Genomic DNA, 17,211 nt, shown 5'->3' with positions numbered 1-17,211 from the left:
CACAACCAAGTTAAGTTAAAAACCTCTTGTTGCATTAAGTAGGCAGATACTCTCCGCTGGGATTTCAGAGCAACATTTTTACTTTACACATTCTTTCTTTTCAATTCACTATGGTTACACCTCTGAGAACAGTCTAATATTCTGCTTTTTCAGGATGAAAGCAGATTAATTATGGCCATGAGAGGTAAAAATGAGACACTGGCTGCGGTTAAGGACGAGTTTTACATGTGATGTCGGCTGAGGCAGTGAAATATTGCAGAAGTGCAGATGTCAGGGGCACACAATTGGAAAGATAGCAGAGAATTTTCAGGAAAGAATTGAGAAAGTTTGAGCTGGTGAATTGAGGATCTCTCTGGAATCATTGAGGACTCAGTGCAGGATAAAGATAATTAATACTCGAGGGGACGAACAAGGAGATTTCCTCATTCCTAATGCAGTTTTGTGGCTGGAATCCAGCACATTTTTGCAGTGCTGTTTTATATTTTTGTGCAATACAGTGTGTCCAGTCATCATCCAATTTATCTCTCTCTTTTCTTTTCACAATGCTCCGACTTCAGATTCAAAGAGTAAGTATGTTTCTGTACTGTCAGTCTTGCATTCATTATGATACGTTGGTTCTACGTCTTAAACATTTCTCCTCTCAAGCATTCTCGAAGTTGGTGGTTCTCAGCCGGTTTTTCTTCAGAACAAAAAATGTACATTAAGAGGCAACCCAAAAGCGTCGTACAGAAATATTCAGAAATTATTAATGGTTATTTATTAAAATGACAGTTGAAACACTTTGAGAAAAACTCAAAAGGCTTTTTTATACATAGTTTGAGAGTTTGGATTTGAGATGCCTCTTGAATTTTGATGGTTTCATTCTCTCTGCAGTCAATAATTCACCTCACAAAACACATTGCGGTCAGTACAAAACTTGTTTATTCTCATTTCAACCTGTATTTAATGTAGTCATGGATGTATTTATTATTATTATTATTATTATTATTTACCTTGAATAATTCTGTTAATTGTTTTAAGGATAAGGGCATGCTACACAAACTGCCCATGTTGGCATCTGCCTATTTTGGCTAGCTTCTACCAAGTGGCAGAAGCATTTGCACCTAAATGTCAACATTAAAATATATGGAATATCTTTGCTATCTATGCATTCGCCTACGATTGGTGGATAGTTGCATTTAGCTTTTTCCCCCTGCTGTGTGTGCTTTTATCAAAACAGACCTGGAACCCAATGTTGGATCTCCACTAGAGGTCGACCGATAGTGGATTTTGTCAATACCGATATGTGAACAAAGGCGGTGGGAAAGGCAGATAACCGATTAATTGGCCGATAGTTTTTAAAATCAATTTATAGAATGTAAAAAAAGAAATTGTATTCTTTCCTTACTATGACGGGCACAAACAAAGAGTCCTAAATGACGCAATTTATAATTCAACCAAAATAACCAGAAAAAAAATGAAGATTTGGTGCATAATGTTGGACTTTTAAGAATAAACAAGCCCAAAACACACCGAAGAGTCTTTAAAATTACAAAATGGTGAAAAAACTATCGGCAACTAGTGGCATATATTTTTGCCGATAATGATAGTTCCAAAAACCAACTATTGGGACTGATTCATCGGTAAAACCAATATATCGTCTACCTCTAATCTCCACCCACCAACTGAGAACCAATGGTCTAATTTATTGTATCAGTATTATCCGAGAACTCTTTATCTTCAAAAACAACCAAATGTTTGGAGGACAAAAACTTGGTAATTTCCCTAGAGTAGGACAGAAGTGCTTGGAACACAACTTGTTTAAAGAAAAGCTTTTGTTACAAAGATACATATTACAAGAAAATATTCTTTTTAAATATATGTTTACTTTAAAAATAGTTAGTTTGAAGCCTGAATTATGTTTTTGATTTATGAGTGCATGTATAAATTATGAATGTTGCTTAATATAAACCAGTGCTCTTCCTTTGTCAACTTGTTATCTCATTTAAAGGCGGCAGGCAGAGTGTGCAAAAACAGCCAGGATCCAAATGGCTCTTCCGGCCGACAAAACAGGAGATGCTGCCACTAACAATCTGTATGAAGAATTCGGCGACAGCGCAATGTAAGTTTAATACTTTCAAAACTCACTAATTGGTTTTACAAAAAGTTACTTGTCCTGCTTACATAACAGGAATACATACACTACAGTACACTGCAAAAATCTGTACGTTGAGGCCTTAAGACATAAGACTAAATCTCTTTTTGTAAATGAAAAAAAAAAAAGCTTACTTTGAAGCTGCATTTTCTTTATATTATATTTACAGTATAAATTATGTAACTGAATGGCCCCATGATTTTAATTTAGAAGACATTTTTTGAATATGATACATAATAAGACCTTACATCTATGTGCCTACCTGTAAAATTATAAAATTAACTTCAATTTGAGTAGGCTAAATGGAAATTGTAATTTGATCATTAATATGCTGATTTGATTAAGTGTGGTTCTGAATACAGTAGTTCTAATTAGTATAGTTCTAATTATTTATTATCTAATTATTTATTATTTATTGCTAATAAATAGACATGATATAATGCAACCCACTTTGGCTTTTTGGGGGGATTTACAAAGCTAGGATGTCTGTGCATTTTTTATACAACCTCTCCACCAAATAACTAAATATTCTATTTTTTGTCACAATCATTTCTGATGTAAAATGACACGTGTACACATTTTGAAACATGGGTATATATTTGTAAAATCACAGGCTTAGCCAAAATGTTTGCAGATTTGTTCCCAGGTTAGGGTACCCATAAAGTTACTGACATCTCCATCAACTTTGTACCCTTGAGCACATATCAGGAGAACTGTCCTTCAATTACTGTAGTTCAAGTTGCCATGGATAAAATGTGTCTGAACAAATTCCAGGCTCATGCTAATGCAGTCTTGGTAAAATAAATAAATTAATTAATAAACATCCTCTCCAAATGCATTAAATGGGTCATATCTGACATTTGTATAAGTTTATTTTGTTTCCCTTTATTTTGTTGCGCACTTATATAATTAGTCATTATTTTTGGCACAAAAACATTAGTAAACATAGCAGCAAATATGTGGCCAAGCACAGTAGCAGTAGACACATTGCATCTTAAGGATGATCTAAAGAAAAGCGGACCTCAAATTATATGACAATAAGTTCAAAGGGCCCAACCAGATTTGTTTTAAAATAGGCCTATAACTTTTCACCATCACCAAACTCTTATGGTACCCTGAGGACATGATCACAAGGTCACTAAGTTTCATTTAAATAAGCAAAAGTATTGCCAAGATACAGCTTCACAATCTGTTTAGAGTCTGTTTAAAGTTAAAGAAAATCGGTTTGGAATATTAAAAATTGGATATAAGAATGGGGAATAATGGGATATTAATAATAATATTTGACCCTTTTTATCATGCATTGTTTGATGATCACCTGACCCAAAGTTGGTGAAGACTGGACAAATTTGAGGGAGGAACAGTGAAAAATACAGTTTTCAATTTAATTCAAAATGGCAGACAGGCATTATGGCAGATGTTGGAAAAATGGGTATTATTGTGCTTTGAGTTACACATGGAATCTAAATAGAACCAAAAGCAAAATAATACAAATATGAGCATATATATGATTTTATTTAAACAGTAGGTGGTGCTGTGCCTAAATTGCTCACGTACTCTGTGGGCATGTTGGCAGTGACCCCAAATACCAAATTGTGGCAAAATCTCGTTTCAGCAGCATGTGGTTCAAAAGATACAAGCTACATTGACATTTTTAGGGCTGACCCCTGATAGACGACCAAATGATAGTCGATGAGAAGAGTCTTTGTTCACCAAGTTTTGATTGGTCGGTCGGTCGCAGAAAAAAAAATAACTCCACAGAAAACCAACTGGTACCGCTGGTTGGACGCTAGGTGGTACTATGGGCTAATTTTCGTTAAGCATCGTTAAAATTATGGTTTAGACTACACAATAAAGCAAGAAACCTTGATTTCAAACTTTGAACATTATTTTGTATTTAGTTTAACTAAAAATTCAAATTAAACTGGAAAAAATTATAAGTGCAATTAAAATGTGTGCTGTTATTTTTTGATAGATGACTTTACAACATTTGTCAACATATCTCTGGCAAAGAACCTACTTCATCCATGCATTCTCTACTGGATGGGTATTTCGTCTCATGTATCATGTGTGTGAATAAATTCGATTTGTTCCCTCCTTAACAATATATATATATATATATATATATATATATATATATATATATATATATATATATATATATATATATATATATATAGCAATATCCAATTACATCAGCAACACCCGGGCTGAGGGATCAGAGAATTTTCTTACTTTAGTGATTTTGCATTTAAAATTAAATTAAATTATCTAAAAAACAGAAAATGTAAATCAAATACATTTCTAAATTCAAATTGCACTCCAAACGAAATTAAAAAGCAATTAAAATAATGAAGTGATCAAAAATATATAATACAAGTAACCTGTGGAAGCAAACTCAAAACACCTCCTGAGCTGAGATGTCTGAGGTCATTTGCAGCACTCCTAGACGATGCTGTTCTTGCAAAAAAAAAAAAATTCCAACCTTTTATATGTGCGTGTTACTCAAGACTGCATGCCTCCGAACTAACATACATGCATATAGGAGGATTTTCTGTCATCTGTTTTTAAAAATATAATAACGCGTATTTCTTCAAGTGAGTGTCTGTGTGCTGCAGGGCACATATAAGGGCACATGATAATAAAAATAGCTTAATAATTATAATAATTTAATACATGGGAAAACAAGCCAAATATCATCTTTACATGGTCATAGGCATCAGCTATTGGTGAACACTCTGACCATCGTCGATGCCCGAAATCATCATCTGTCAGCACAACCCTAATGTGCATTTCTCTCTATAAATTAACAAAATGTTCAGACAGTCTCCTTGCTGGTTTTTCCGACCCATTCAGAATCAGTACCGCTTTTGCCTGTGTCGCTGTGGCTCGCTTCGTGCGTGCACTTGTAAAATGTACATTTTAAAGGCTCATTATTACGGTTTAGTATTTCTCTATAATGTAGAACAGTGTTAGCAATGTTACTTATACAATTATTTCTCAGCCCTGAAACTCAAACCATTTTCTGATGCCCCAATATATATATATATATTTAAGTACTTAAATTAATATCATAAACGTGCGACTAGTTGACTAATGACTTAAACTAACGCCTACTAGTCGACTAGGAAAACCTTTGGTCGGGGGCAGCCCTATAAATTTTAACCACTGTTGATGCTAAAGGGTTTTTGTTAAAACACAAAACTGGCATGATAGAAGTTGAGAATCTCTCTTATGAGTGTGCCAAATATCACAACTTTTTACCATAGTACCATTGACTCCCAATGGACTGGATGAAAAATAAGAAAACCAACGCAAAGTAGATGTCTATAATTTCCGATGACACTAATTAACCATTGTCCACCATCTCTCTTACTCTCATCTTTAGCAAATGGAATAATAGTTTGTTTGTTTGTTTGTTTGTTTGTTTTTCCTGTTGTGAAGACATAATAGCATCCCTCCTACTTGTTCACTGTGACTGAGAGGGCCAAATTGCTGAAACGCTGCTTTACTTTTTTAAAGACCATCACAAACATACTATCATGCTGTTACATATTCCTAATATCACTTGCATATATATCTTTTCTTCCTGTCCCTTCTTTCTCATTTCTTGGATATCAGACCAAAGTAAGTAGACAGAAATCTGTCTTTTCAATTGTTGTGGACAGTAAAAATAATGTGCAGTTTATTTGTTTGTCAACAAGCAATTGAAGATTCCTTTCTTGCAATTAGTTTCTTAGCATTGTGAAAAATAAATGGTTATATTATGGAATCTTGCCCTTGATCAGTGGTTTGAGTTAGTGTGATATTAGCTAGTAACTGTATTAGTGGCCTTTACTTAAACCTTGTTGTAGTGGGTGTTTGTGTAGGATTTGGCTTGCACTGTGTTGTTAGCACGCTAGTCAATCAAGTAGGTGCTTTTCATAGTGGGCTTCTCCTCTCCCAACTCCCATCTACCTTGCTGTTCACATCTTCTGTTAAGCCGAATTTTGTTTCTTTTGCGGTTGTACTGAAAGCAGGGCTAAGAGGTGTGTTCTTCAGGAGAGCGATCGCCAGCATCTCATTAGCACATTTGCCTCCCGTGCCATCGCTGCTCACAAGGAGTCTACCGCTAATGGTATCCTCCTCAACAACTTGCCCAAATCGGAGAGCAACATCACCTTTCTTTCAGATGACAACCCCCTTACTACTACCAACCCCCTGTACCATGATGATGGCCCTGAAAACCAACGTCAGAGGTACCTTCTGGGCATGTATTCACCCTGCACTAAAGGTCTGAGAAAGTCCATACTGCGCATCCCATCTTCAAGCTCAGGTCAGTCCTGGACTTTACCTACTAGGCTACACAATTGGGAGACGAGTGATGTCTTGCGGGGCCGGAAATTGGTCATGGACCCAGTTCAGTGGGAGTTGCAGCTGACGAAGTCCGAGTTCAAGGATAGTAAGGAGAATATTGATGGGTATGATGGGCTCATAGATGAAGACCAAGAGCCCAAGCTGACAGTAAAGGAGCAGGCAAGGCAGTTTGAGCAGCAGGTCCTGGAGGACACAAGGCAGAGGCAAGGCCAGGATTCTCGTGGATCACTCTCTTCAGAAATTATTCTCTCTGTTTTCGAGACCCCACCATCTTCACTTATGGGACATAACAGCAGACCCCCAGCTATCATCATCACCCAGACTGATGGAACACCTCCACCCAGTCACAAGCCCACACCACCGGTGCTGCGGAAGTACAGCAGACTTGCTAGCTATCCTGATGTAGAGTCCTACGAGGTCAATGTGGAGATCATTCCAGATCCTCCAGATACACCTGCTCCTCTACCACCATCACCCACTCCACCTCCCTCTAGTCCCCCACCTCAGTCTGCACCTGAGCCTCCAACCCCTCCACCTCTTCCCCATACCATGCCTCCACCTCCTCCTCCCCTTCCACCTCCATCCCCGGCCTTTTCCCATCCCATGACTGCTTCCCCATTCGTCCTTCCTGCCCTTCCCTCAGTCTCATCCCTCCGACCAGTGTCCTCACGGCCTCCACCACCTCCGCTACAGTCCGAGCCAGAGCCTCCCAAGAGGGAACTCAAGGGGATCCTTAAGAACATCAAGAACATAGCAGACATAGAGAAATCCATTGCCAACATGTACAGTCAAATAGATAAAAAGCAGCAGCCTCTAAAGATTGTCCCCAAACCACAAGTGTCTATCGAATCGGAGGCGGAGCCTATACAGGAAGTACCCCCACCACTACAGCCCAATCCAAACATGAACTCATTAGTGGAAGAGCTGGAGAAACACTTCCCATCTCAATCCACTGTCCTGTGACACTCTCTTTGTCCATGTTGTTATTACTTTGTTAGGGGGTGTTCACACTAAACATTTTAGCATTAAAAACAGGTAGCCAGATTGCAGCTAAATTAAACAGAAGATGCTTTATAGGCATATTAAATTCCATGCACCTTTGCTAATATAAACACTTATTATTCTTGTCTATTGGTAAATATTATTACCCTTCCCCAGGTTCATCTTATTGGTCTATTGTTTTAAAACACACCTTCAGAGCAGCACACTCAGTCTACCAATACAGTTGAATGTTACTAGAGAAACTTTTGTTAAACATCGATGACTGAGGTAGCTGGAATGACAAAAACATAAAGACAGGTATATAGCAATGTATTAGAAACCACAAGCCAGTTTGGCACAGCAGGGGACCTGACAACTGGTAAAATCGCATGCGGTGTTTGTGCAGCAAGACGGTGCTTGCATCACAGTTTCATTGTGGTTAAGGACTTCATTAAGTCAAGTTACCCACTTCATGTCTCTCAAAGTTTAATAAAACAACATATAAAAATGCAAAATTTTGAAAAATATTAATAATATTGGACTACTAAGTCTTTTTATGCGTAATGTATTCACACATGTAGGCATCTGTTGTCTCTTATTGTCCACACAGTGTTTTCAGCTTGAACTAACTTAATTAACTTTTTAAATAGTTTGGAAAAAAAATTAATTGCTAAAGCAGACTGCTCTGATCTCTGAAAAGTTGCATTGACGAGCTGCTTAAAATATGTTCTTTACAGTTTTTTCCACAATAAAATGAACATTGAAATATAAAGTTATTTTGGGCAGCAAAATGTTTTGTTTATATTTGAATTATACATTGGGTGACCAGATGTCCTAGTTTATTACACAGGACAGTCTCGGTTTTTGATAGGGTCACTGATTTTTCCCCCTTTCTCCAAATTCCCACAAATGAATAGGTCCTTGTGGTGGCGCGGTTACCTCTATCCGGGTGGTGGAGGAGAAGTCTCAGTTGCCTCCACTTCTGAGACAATCAATCCGACAGTCTTAACATGTGGCTCGTTGTGCATGACACCGTGGAGACTCCCAGCATATGGAGGATAACTTTCAGCTTTCATTTTCTTTTTTATCTATGCTTGAGTGGAGGGGAAAAAACAACTAATAACACAATAAGACAGTTGGTCTTCATACAAATATATGCTCTCATTCTGAAACCACTTTGAAGTTTGTTCAGCTGGAAACTAAACATAAAATATAAAGGTGTTTTTGTTACATTTATATTGACAATTGTGTTTTCAATAAAAATAAGCTTAAAATATTGATGTTGAGTTTACGGTTACAATTTGAATTCAGATTCATGAACAGATTCATTCAGACTCTACTCGGGACTTCCTGTTATGGACTGCCTGTTATGGACTGGGTCTTAAATCTGACTCAGACTCAACTCGGACTCGATTGTTTAAAGACTTGGACTTGATTCGGTCTCGACTAAGGTGGACTCGAACCCAACACTAGTATATAGACCAACAATTAAAGCATCTGGTGTGAACAGCCCTTAAAATTATCATCACTATAATGTTGTCATTCATTGCGTTTCATCTTACTGTAACACACTATTCAAGTGTTTGCTCTTTACTGTTTTTGTAAAATAAGCATTTTTTAATTGGTCTGTAAAAGTTGTGCAAATATGTTATATTATTTAGATTAGTTAAGCCATGCTTTATTTTTTACCCCTATGAACTGGGTTTTACAATTCAAAAGACTATTATTTACTCATAGGAATTAAAGTATCTTATTAATTTGCTGAGGTACACTATGTGCTCACCTCTCATTTTCTTTTCTTTTTCTATTTCTATGTCAGCCCAGTATTTTTAGCCACATTTACTGTATTCAAGTTCCATTTTTTCCACAGATATGTTGTGATACAGATTGGGTCTTGTTGCATGTGCATAAACAACAACATGGCTCTCATGATATTCAGTAATCTCATCATTCATAACTAATTACCTTCGTCATTGCTACATGATAAATTATCACTTGCCTCTCAGGTAATGATAGTGAATGCATAGGAATTTGTGAATCAAGGAGGGAGTACACACATAGAAACATTTATGCACAATAAGAGTCTTTTTTGTTATGAATTTTTTTTTTTTTATTGATTCACATATTGAACACAGAAAACCAAAGCATATATTCACAGAATCAACAATGAATACCCACTATTACCCCTCCCAATCCCCCAGCACCACCCTGGCCCCTGATCAACATACCAGTGTTCATGCATGATTACACAAACACACACACACACACATATATAATAACCACACACATTGACAACTACACCTCTCTCTCCACTGCCCCTGCCCGAGAGCCCTCCAGAAACGCCAGATATCTGCCCCATTTCCCCATATTTCCAAATAAGTCCAATTTCCCCGGTCTTCTAAATGACCCTTCTTCAAAGGCCACCACCTTCCCCATATCCGAGCACCACTCCTGGAATGAGGGGCGTCCTCCAAGCTCTATCATGACTACTCTCATTTCACCTTAAGCATTAAAAACATGTGCCACTGATCGTGTCAGTAGATGCAATGACAACTTGAGTTAGGACTGCTCACACATCTTTATGTTGTCTTACTAGTGTTGTGCCTTATCACTCAGTCACTGATCGAGTGAGCTGGTCAGTTCATGCTCCCCATACGCATGCAAAGAGTCTGGGGCAAAATGAAACCCGGGTGCCCAATACATCAGACACAAAACACTGAACCTTCAACCTAAATCTTCAAAAGAAATGGGTTGTGTCCCCATTCTCTGATTGGCATCACTAGCAGGTGGGTGTGTCTTTAAGACCAAGCCTACACAATCCAATAGAATCTATGTAAAATCTTGAATTGCAGAAGGTGCAAGATTGCGTCTCTAGATGCAGACTTGATGTTTTTTAGAATCCTAGCCCACACTCCCTCCTCCAATATCAAGTTTAAATCTTTCTCCCACTGTCTCTTGATAGAAGTTAAATCTCTGTCCCCAGATTCTGAATTAGCAGGGAGTAATACACTGATTCCTCATGAAAGCAGTAATCGCCCCTTTCCCAGAGTGTCTGCCACTTTAGGTGGGTGAATGTTACTCCCAAAAATAGTACAGAGCAGGTGGCACAGCTGTAAATACCTAATGAACTGAGATCTGAAAATCCGAAAATGTTGAACCAAATTTTCAAAGGATCTCAACACACTGCTCTCATATAGGTCACCGAGTAACTCCCCTCACAATCCACTCTGACCAGCAGAAAGGGGACTTATTAATATATGAGAGAAATAACTTTCCTTCTTTTTATGGGGTGCCCCAACTTATTCACATGGAGAGAGACAATCCACTCATAATAATATTTGAATGAAAAATAAAGACCACATTCCACATTAGTGCAACAGTCAAACACAAACCTCCCCCCAAACTAAACAAATAGAAAAAAGTGTGCATTAACCCTGCGCATGACAGCGCCAACCGGCATCCATCTTTCTAAACTTAAACAGTCTATGTATGCCTATGAGAGTTCCTGCCACAATTTTGCCATCGGATTGCTCAAGTCCAATGTTCCTATACATATTTTGTAAAATAGAATTAAACAACAGAATATAATCTATAAAACAAACTCCAGCCAATAGGTGAGATAAACACAAAGAACATGTAGATTCATCCACATAACTGTCCCAAAGGTGTGTTCCTCCACAAAGCAAACTATAGCCTCTAGCGGAACCAGCACACACACCCACACACAATTCAGTTCAGTGTCCTTGGACAGTCAAAAGAATGTTCAGTGAGCCGCCCATTCAACTACTACATGAGTGCAACAAATGACCTAATAACTACAATGTCCTGCAAGAAATACTCCACAAAACAAACTCCAGCCAATATGAGGTGTAAGCACAAAAAACGTGCAGATTCTTCCACAACACTGTCCCGAAGGGACAAAACAAATGCCAGCGCTAGGCGGAACTAGCACAAAAAGAAAAAAAATGGCGCTCAGCTTCCTCGGACGATCAAGTGGATGTTTAGTGAGTCAGGCTCACTTGCCTGCAACATGAGAACCACAAAATAACTTACTCTGACATTGACTTCATGAAGGACATTGCTTGCTGGGGACATGTAAATACTTTACGGCCATCCTATCTGTTATCAATTTGGCCAGGATCATCAGTGCAAAAGCAACCTTCCGCTGATGTCAGAGTTTCTTTCATTCGTTGAATCGATCATGTTTCTCTCTTGTCGAATTTGTAAAATCTGGGAAAAAGAAAATTCTGTGGTTCTTCCATGAAAGCCTTCTTTTACTCCTCGCTTTGCATAACACAAGATCTTTATGCAATCAGAAATTTGGCCAGAATTGTTTGGGGCCTGTCTCTGTCACCATAGTCGATACGTTCAGCAATTCTCACCGAATCTCTTTCTCTTTCTTGCTCGAGGCCTCCAGAGGGGTGTCAGCTTGAGCACGTAAGTGTCTTTTAATCTCTCCAGAGCCAGACGATTTTGAATTCTTTGACATATTGTCTTCCTAGGATCAGTGTGTATCGAATCTCACCGGTTTATGATCCAAAAATTATCAAGACTAGCAAGTGTGCAGAGCTTGCCGTTCACATGTCCCAAAAGGGGGATGAAACTGTAATTCAACTGAACCATGCAGCATGGACCAATATCTGTACAACGTATTGGACAGCACAGATCCAGCACTTTTCTCTCTGGCATTGTGTTTATGTAAATCCTTTATTTTGGATTCGACAAAATATCAGATCTGTGCAATAGCCTTGCTGTGCAAATGCTGGTTTTGTGAAATCTGATGCTTTTTACAAGATCTAATATAAGTCTCAGGTGTCCCCAGAATGTGTCTGAAGTTTCAGCTCAAAATACCCCACGGATCATTTATTATACAATGTTGTAAATGCTTCTTTTGGGTGGATTCTAAAACACGCTGTTTTCGTGTGTGTCTCTTTAAATGCAAATAAACTGCTGCTCCCCGCCCCAGACATAGCTCTGGTCTCCATGAATACTGTCATAGACAATGGTAACTTTAGATGCATTAGCTGTGGAATCAGCTAACAAGCACATTCAGAAAGGCGATTTGCAAACATTCACAAAATATAAAGTGCGATTCTTACATCTTCATATAAAGCTGGAACACGAGCAGTTGGTACTGATCCATGTTTGAGAATATTTTTTTTTTTTAAATCCTGCTTTATATTGACACTCATTCACAAAGCAGTCTGGTATAAAAGGATTTGCACAAACATACACAAATTTGTTTATGTTTTGGGGCACAATTCCTTCAAAAATAAAACTTGACCACTGCGTCTTCAGTGGCTCTGATGCCGGGAGTACATGAAGACACTTATGTTCACTTTTACAGCCAACAACAGAACACTTATGATGCTTACGAAGCTGAGACATTATTCTTCTCACTGTATCTGCTCGAGCGTGGAGAAAAAAGGTGGATATACATGATAATATGGTGGAGTCTGTCACCAGTCGTGGACGAGGCCTGCTCTAATGTGACGTCATGTTAGAGCAGAAACTAAAACCATTCATTTTGACACACTGTTTTTGATTAATAGAAATACTGTATAAGAAAGAGGAGTGGGTGGACTTTTAACATTGTAGGGTGGTTGTGTACACACATTGCTGACTCACATTTATGTACAAACACCATGTAAAAGTGAATTTTGCATAATAGGTCCCCTTTAAGATGTCAAGCCTTTTCAAGGACTGCCACGTGGATCAAATTGAGTCAAGTAACTGCTTTAATTACACAAGAAGGTTATGAAAAAAACAACTTATTTTTAATACAGAAGTGACAAAATGTCAATTCATTCTGCACTTTAAAAGGTGACAGTCATCAGTGTGAAAAACCTGTAACACTGCCATAAATGTATATTTTAAGTACAGCAGTTTTAAAACATTGTGTCTCTCTCTCTATCTCTCAGAGCAACCATTTTCTCTGAAGTGTCTTTTCTCTGCTAATCTAGCTATTTTGGCACTGAAGGAGAACCGAGTGTTTCAAATGTTAAATGACTCTAAGCTACGTGACTTTGCACACTTTAGCAGCTCTGTGAAGCACTTTAGTTGCTTGTAATTACCGGTCAAATCAATTTAATGTGTGTGCTTGTGTGTACATTTGAGTGACATAGTTTGTGCTATTAATCGAGATGTCCTCCATATCCTCTTTCAAATGGAAACACACCAAATTATATTCAGCAAACACCCAACTTATTCCTACTTTAATCATTAAAATCCTAATGGATGGATACTGCATCATTACACCCGCTTGTCGACTCCCAGCAGTGCTAACTCTTGCATGTTATTTTCATTTGTGTGCTGTAGCACATTCAGAAGTCTCGGCATTAAATCTCTATAATGATTGACCCTTATGTTTACATATCTTGCAAGGAAGCATTGTATTGATATTTCTTTCTGTGTTTGAAACCAATAACCCTAACTAAGTATTAAACCTCTATGATTATTTCAGTAAATGTACAGACACCATTCAAACTTTGTTTTGTAGATCGTTTCAGTTTTAGGCGTGCAATCTATTTTTGTTTTTTATAACTTTTATACATAATTTTTTTTAGAAAATTCTAATTGATATTGATGTCTGACTTTGAAATTGAGGTCTTTTAAATGTAACCAACAGCAAAGGCAGCATCATAATATTTTCATGCTGAATTGTGATTGGTCCACTTTATTGGATTTGTCTATACGTTGATCAGCCACAATATTAAAACCACCTGCCTAATATTGCGTAGGTCCCCCTTGTGCTGCCAAAACAGCACCAATCCACATCTCAGAATTGCATTCTGAGATGATTTTCTTCTCAACACAATTGTACAGAGTGGTTATCTGAGTTACCATAGACTTTGTCAGTTCAAACCTGTCTGGCCATTCTCTGTTGTCCTCTCTCATCAACAAGACATTTCCATCCACAGATCTGCCGCTCACTGGATGTTTTTGTTTTTGGCACCCTTCAGAGTAAATTCTAGAGACCATTGGCTGTGCATGAAAATCCCAAGAGATTAGCAGTTACAGAAATACTCAAAGCAGCCAGTCTGGCACCAACAGTCATCCATGCGATTATGTAATCAGCCAATCGTATGGCAGAAGTGCACTGCATAACATAATGCAGATATGGGTCAGGAGCTTCAGTTAATGTTCATAATGGGGAACATTTTTGATTTCAGTGATTTGGATTGTGGTATGATTGTTGGTGCCAGATGAGCTAGATCGAGTATTTCTGTAACTGCTGATCTCCTGGGATTTTCACGCACAACAGTCCCTAGAGTGTAAAGAGAATGGTGCGAAAAACAAAAACATCCAGCAAGCGGCAGTTCCACATTCCACATTAGTGCAACAGTCAAACACAAACCTCCCCCAAACTAAACAAATAGAAAAAAGTGTGCATTAACCCTGCGCATGACAGCCTAACCGGCATCCATCTTTCTAAACTTAAACAGTCTATGTATGCCTATGAGTGTTCCTGCCACAATTTTGCCATCGGATTGCTTAAGTCCGATGTTCCTATACATATTTTGTAAAATAGAATTACACAACAGAATATAATCTATAAAACAAACTCCAGCCTATAGGTGAGATAAACACAAAGAACATGTAGATTCATCCACATAACTGTCCCAAAGGTGTGTTCCTCCACAAAGCAAACTATAGCCTGTAGCGGAACCAGCACACACACCCACACACAATTCAGTTCAGTTTCCTTGGACAGTCAAAAGAATGTTCAGTGAGCCGGCCCATTCAACTACTACATGAGTGCAACAAATGACCTAATAACTACAATGTCCTGCAAGAAATACGCCACAAAACAAACTCCAGCCAATATGAGGTGTAAGCACAAAAAAACGTGCAGATTCTTCCACAACACTGTCCCGAAGGGACAAAACAAATGCCAGCCGCTAGGCGGAACTAGCACAAAAAGAAAGAAAAATGGCGCTCAGCTTCCTCGGACGATCAAGTGGATGTTCAGTGAGTCAGGCTCACTTGCCTGCAACATGAGAACCACAAAATAACTTACTCTGACATTGACTTCATGAAGGACATTGCTTGCTGGGGACATGTAAATACTTTACGGCCATCCTATCTGTTATCAATTTGGCCAGGATCATCAGTGCAAAAGCAACCTTCCGCTGATGTCAGAGTTTCTTTCATTCGTTGAATCGATCATGTTTCTCTCTTGTCGAATTTGCAAAATCTGGGAAAAAGAAAATTCTGTGGTTCTTCCATGAAAGCCTTCTTTTACTCCTCGCTTTGCATAACACAAGATCTTTATGCAATCAGAAATTTGGCCAGAATTGTTTGGGGCCTGTCTCTGTCAGCATTGTCGATACGTTCAGCAATTCTCACCGAATCTCTTTCTCTTTCTTGCTCGAGGCCTCCAGAGGGGTGTCAGCTTGAGCACGTAAGTGTCTTTTAATCTCTCCAGAGCCAGACGATTTTGAATTCTTTGACATATTGTCTTCCTAGGATCAGTGTGTATCGAATCTCACCGGTTTATGATCCAAAAATTATCAAAACTAGCAAGTGTGCAGAGCTTGCCGTTCACATGTCCCAGAAGGGGATGAAACTGTAATTCAACTGAACCATGCAGCATGGACCAATATCTGTACAACCTATTGGACAGCACAGATCCAGCACTTTTCTCTCTGGCATTGTGTTTATGTAAATCCTTTATTTTGGATTCGACAAAATATCAGATCTGTGCATTAGCCTTGCTGTGCAAATGCTGGTTTTGTGAAATCTGATGCTTTTTACAAGATCTAATATAAGTCTCATAAGTGTCTGAAGTTTCAGCTCAAAATACCCCACGGATCATTTATTATACAATGTTGTAAATGCTTCTTTTTGGGTGGATTCTAAAACACGCTGTTTTCGTGTGTGTCTCTTTAAATGCAAATAAACTGCTGCTCCCCGCCCCAGACATAGCTCTGGTCTCCATGAATACTGTCATAGACAATGGTAACTTTAGATGCATTAGCTGTGGAATCAGCTAACAAGCACATTCAGAAAGGCGATTTGCAAACATTCACAAAATATAAAGTGCGATTCTTACATCTTCATGTAAAGCTGGAACACGAGCAGTTGGTACTGATCCATGTTTGAGACTATTTTTTTTTTTAAATCCTGCTTTATATTGACACTCATTCACAAAGCAGTCTGGTATAAAAGGATTTGCACAAACATACACAAATTTGTTTATGTTTTGAGGCACAATTCCTTCAAAAATAAAACTTGTCCACTGCGTCTTCAGTGGCTCTGATGCCGGGAGTACATGAAGACGCTTATGTTCACTTTTACAGCCAACAACAGAACACTCATGATGCTTACGAAGCTGAGACATTATTCTTCTCACTGTATCTGCTCGAGCGTGGAGAAAAAAGGTGGATATACATGATAATAGGGTGGAGTCTGTCACCAGTCGTGGACGAGGCCTGCTCTAATGTGACGTCATGTTAGAGCAGAAACTAAAACCATTCATTTTGACACACTGTTTTTGATTAATAGAAATACTGTATAAGAAAGAGGAGTGGGTGGACTTTTAACATTGTAGGGTGGTTGTGTACACACATTGCTGACTCACATTTATGTACAAACACCATGTAAAAGTGAATTTTGCATAATAGGTCCCCTTTAAGATGTCAAGCCTTTTCAAGGAGTGCCACGTGGATCAAATTGAGTCAAGTAACTGCTTTGATTACACAAGAAGGTTATGAAAAAAACAACTTATTTTTAATACA

General features: G+C 38.3%; 1 protein-coding gene across 1 annotated transcript in view; it reads left to right on the top strand.

The window, feature by feature from the left end:
* Positions 1 to 17,211, top strand: part of pcdh15b (protocadherin-related 15b) — a 314,409-nt gene that overhangs the window by 270,547 nt on the left and 26,651 nt on the right. The window contains exons 30-31 of the mRNA XM_052112379.1: positions 558 to 566; positions 1,991 to 2,101. Of these exons, the coding sequence (XP_051968339.1) occupies positions 558 to 566; positions 1,991 to 2,101 (120 nt within the window). The remainder of the gene's footprint in view (positions 1 to 557; positions 567 to 1,990; positions 2,102 to 17,211) is intronic.

This window comes from Xyrauchen texanus, chromosome 40 (assembly GCF_025860055.1).
Source record: "Xyrauchen texanus isolate HMW12.3.18 chromosome 40, RBS_HiC_50CHRs, whole genome shotgun sequence".
NCBI lineage: Eukaryota > Metazoa > Chordata > Actinopteri > Cypriniformes > Catostomidae > Xyrauchen > Xyrauchen texanus.
The sequence above is the reverse complement of the archived record's forward strand: the minus strand, read 5'-3'. Positions and strand labels throughout refer to the sequence as shown.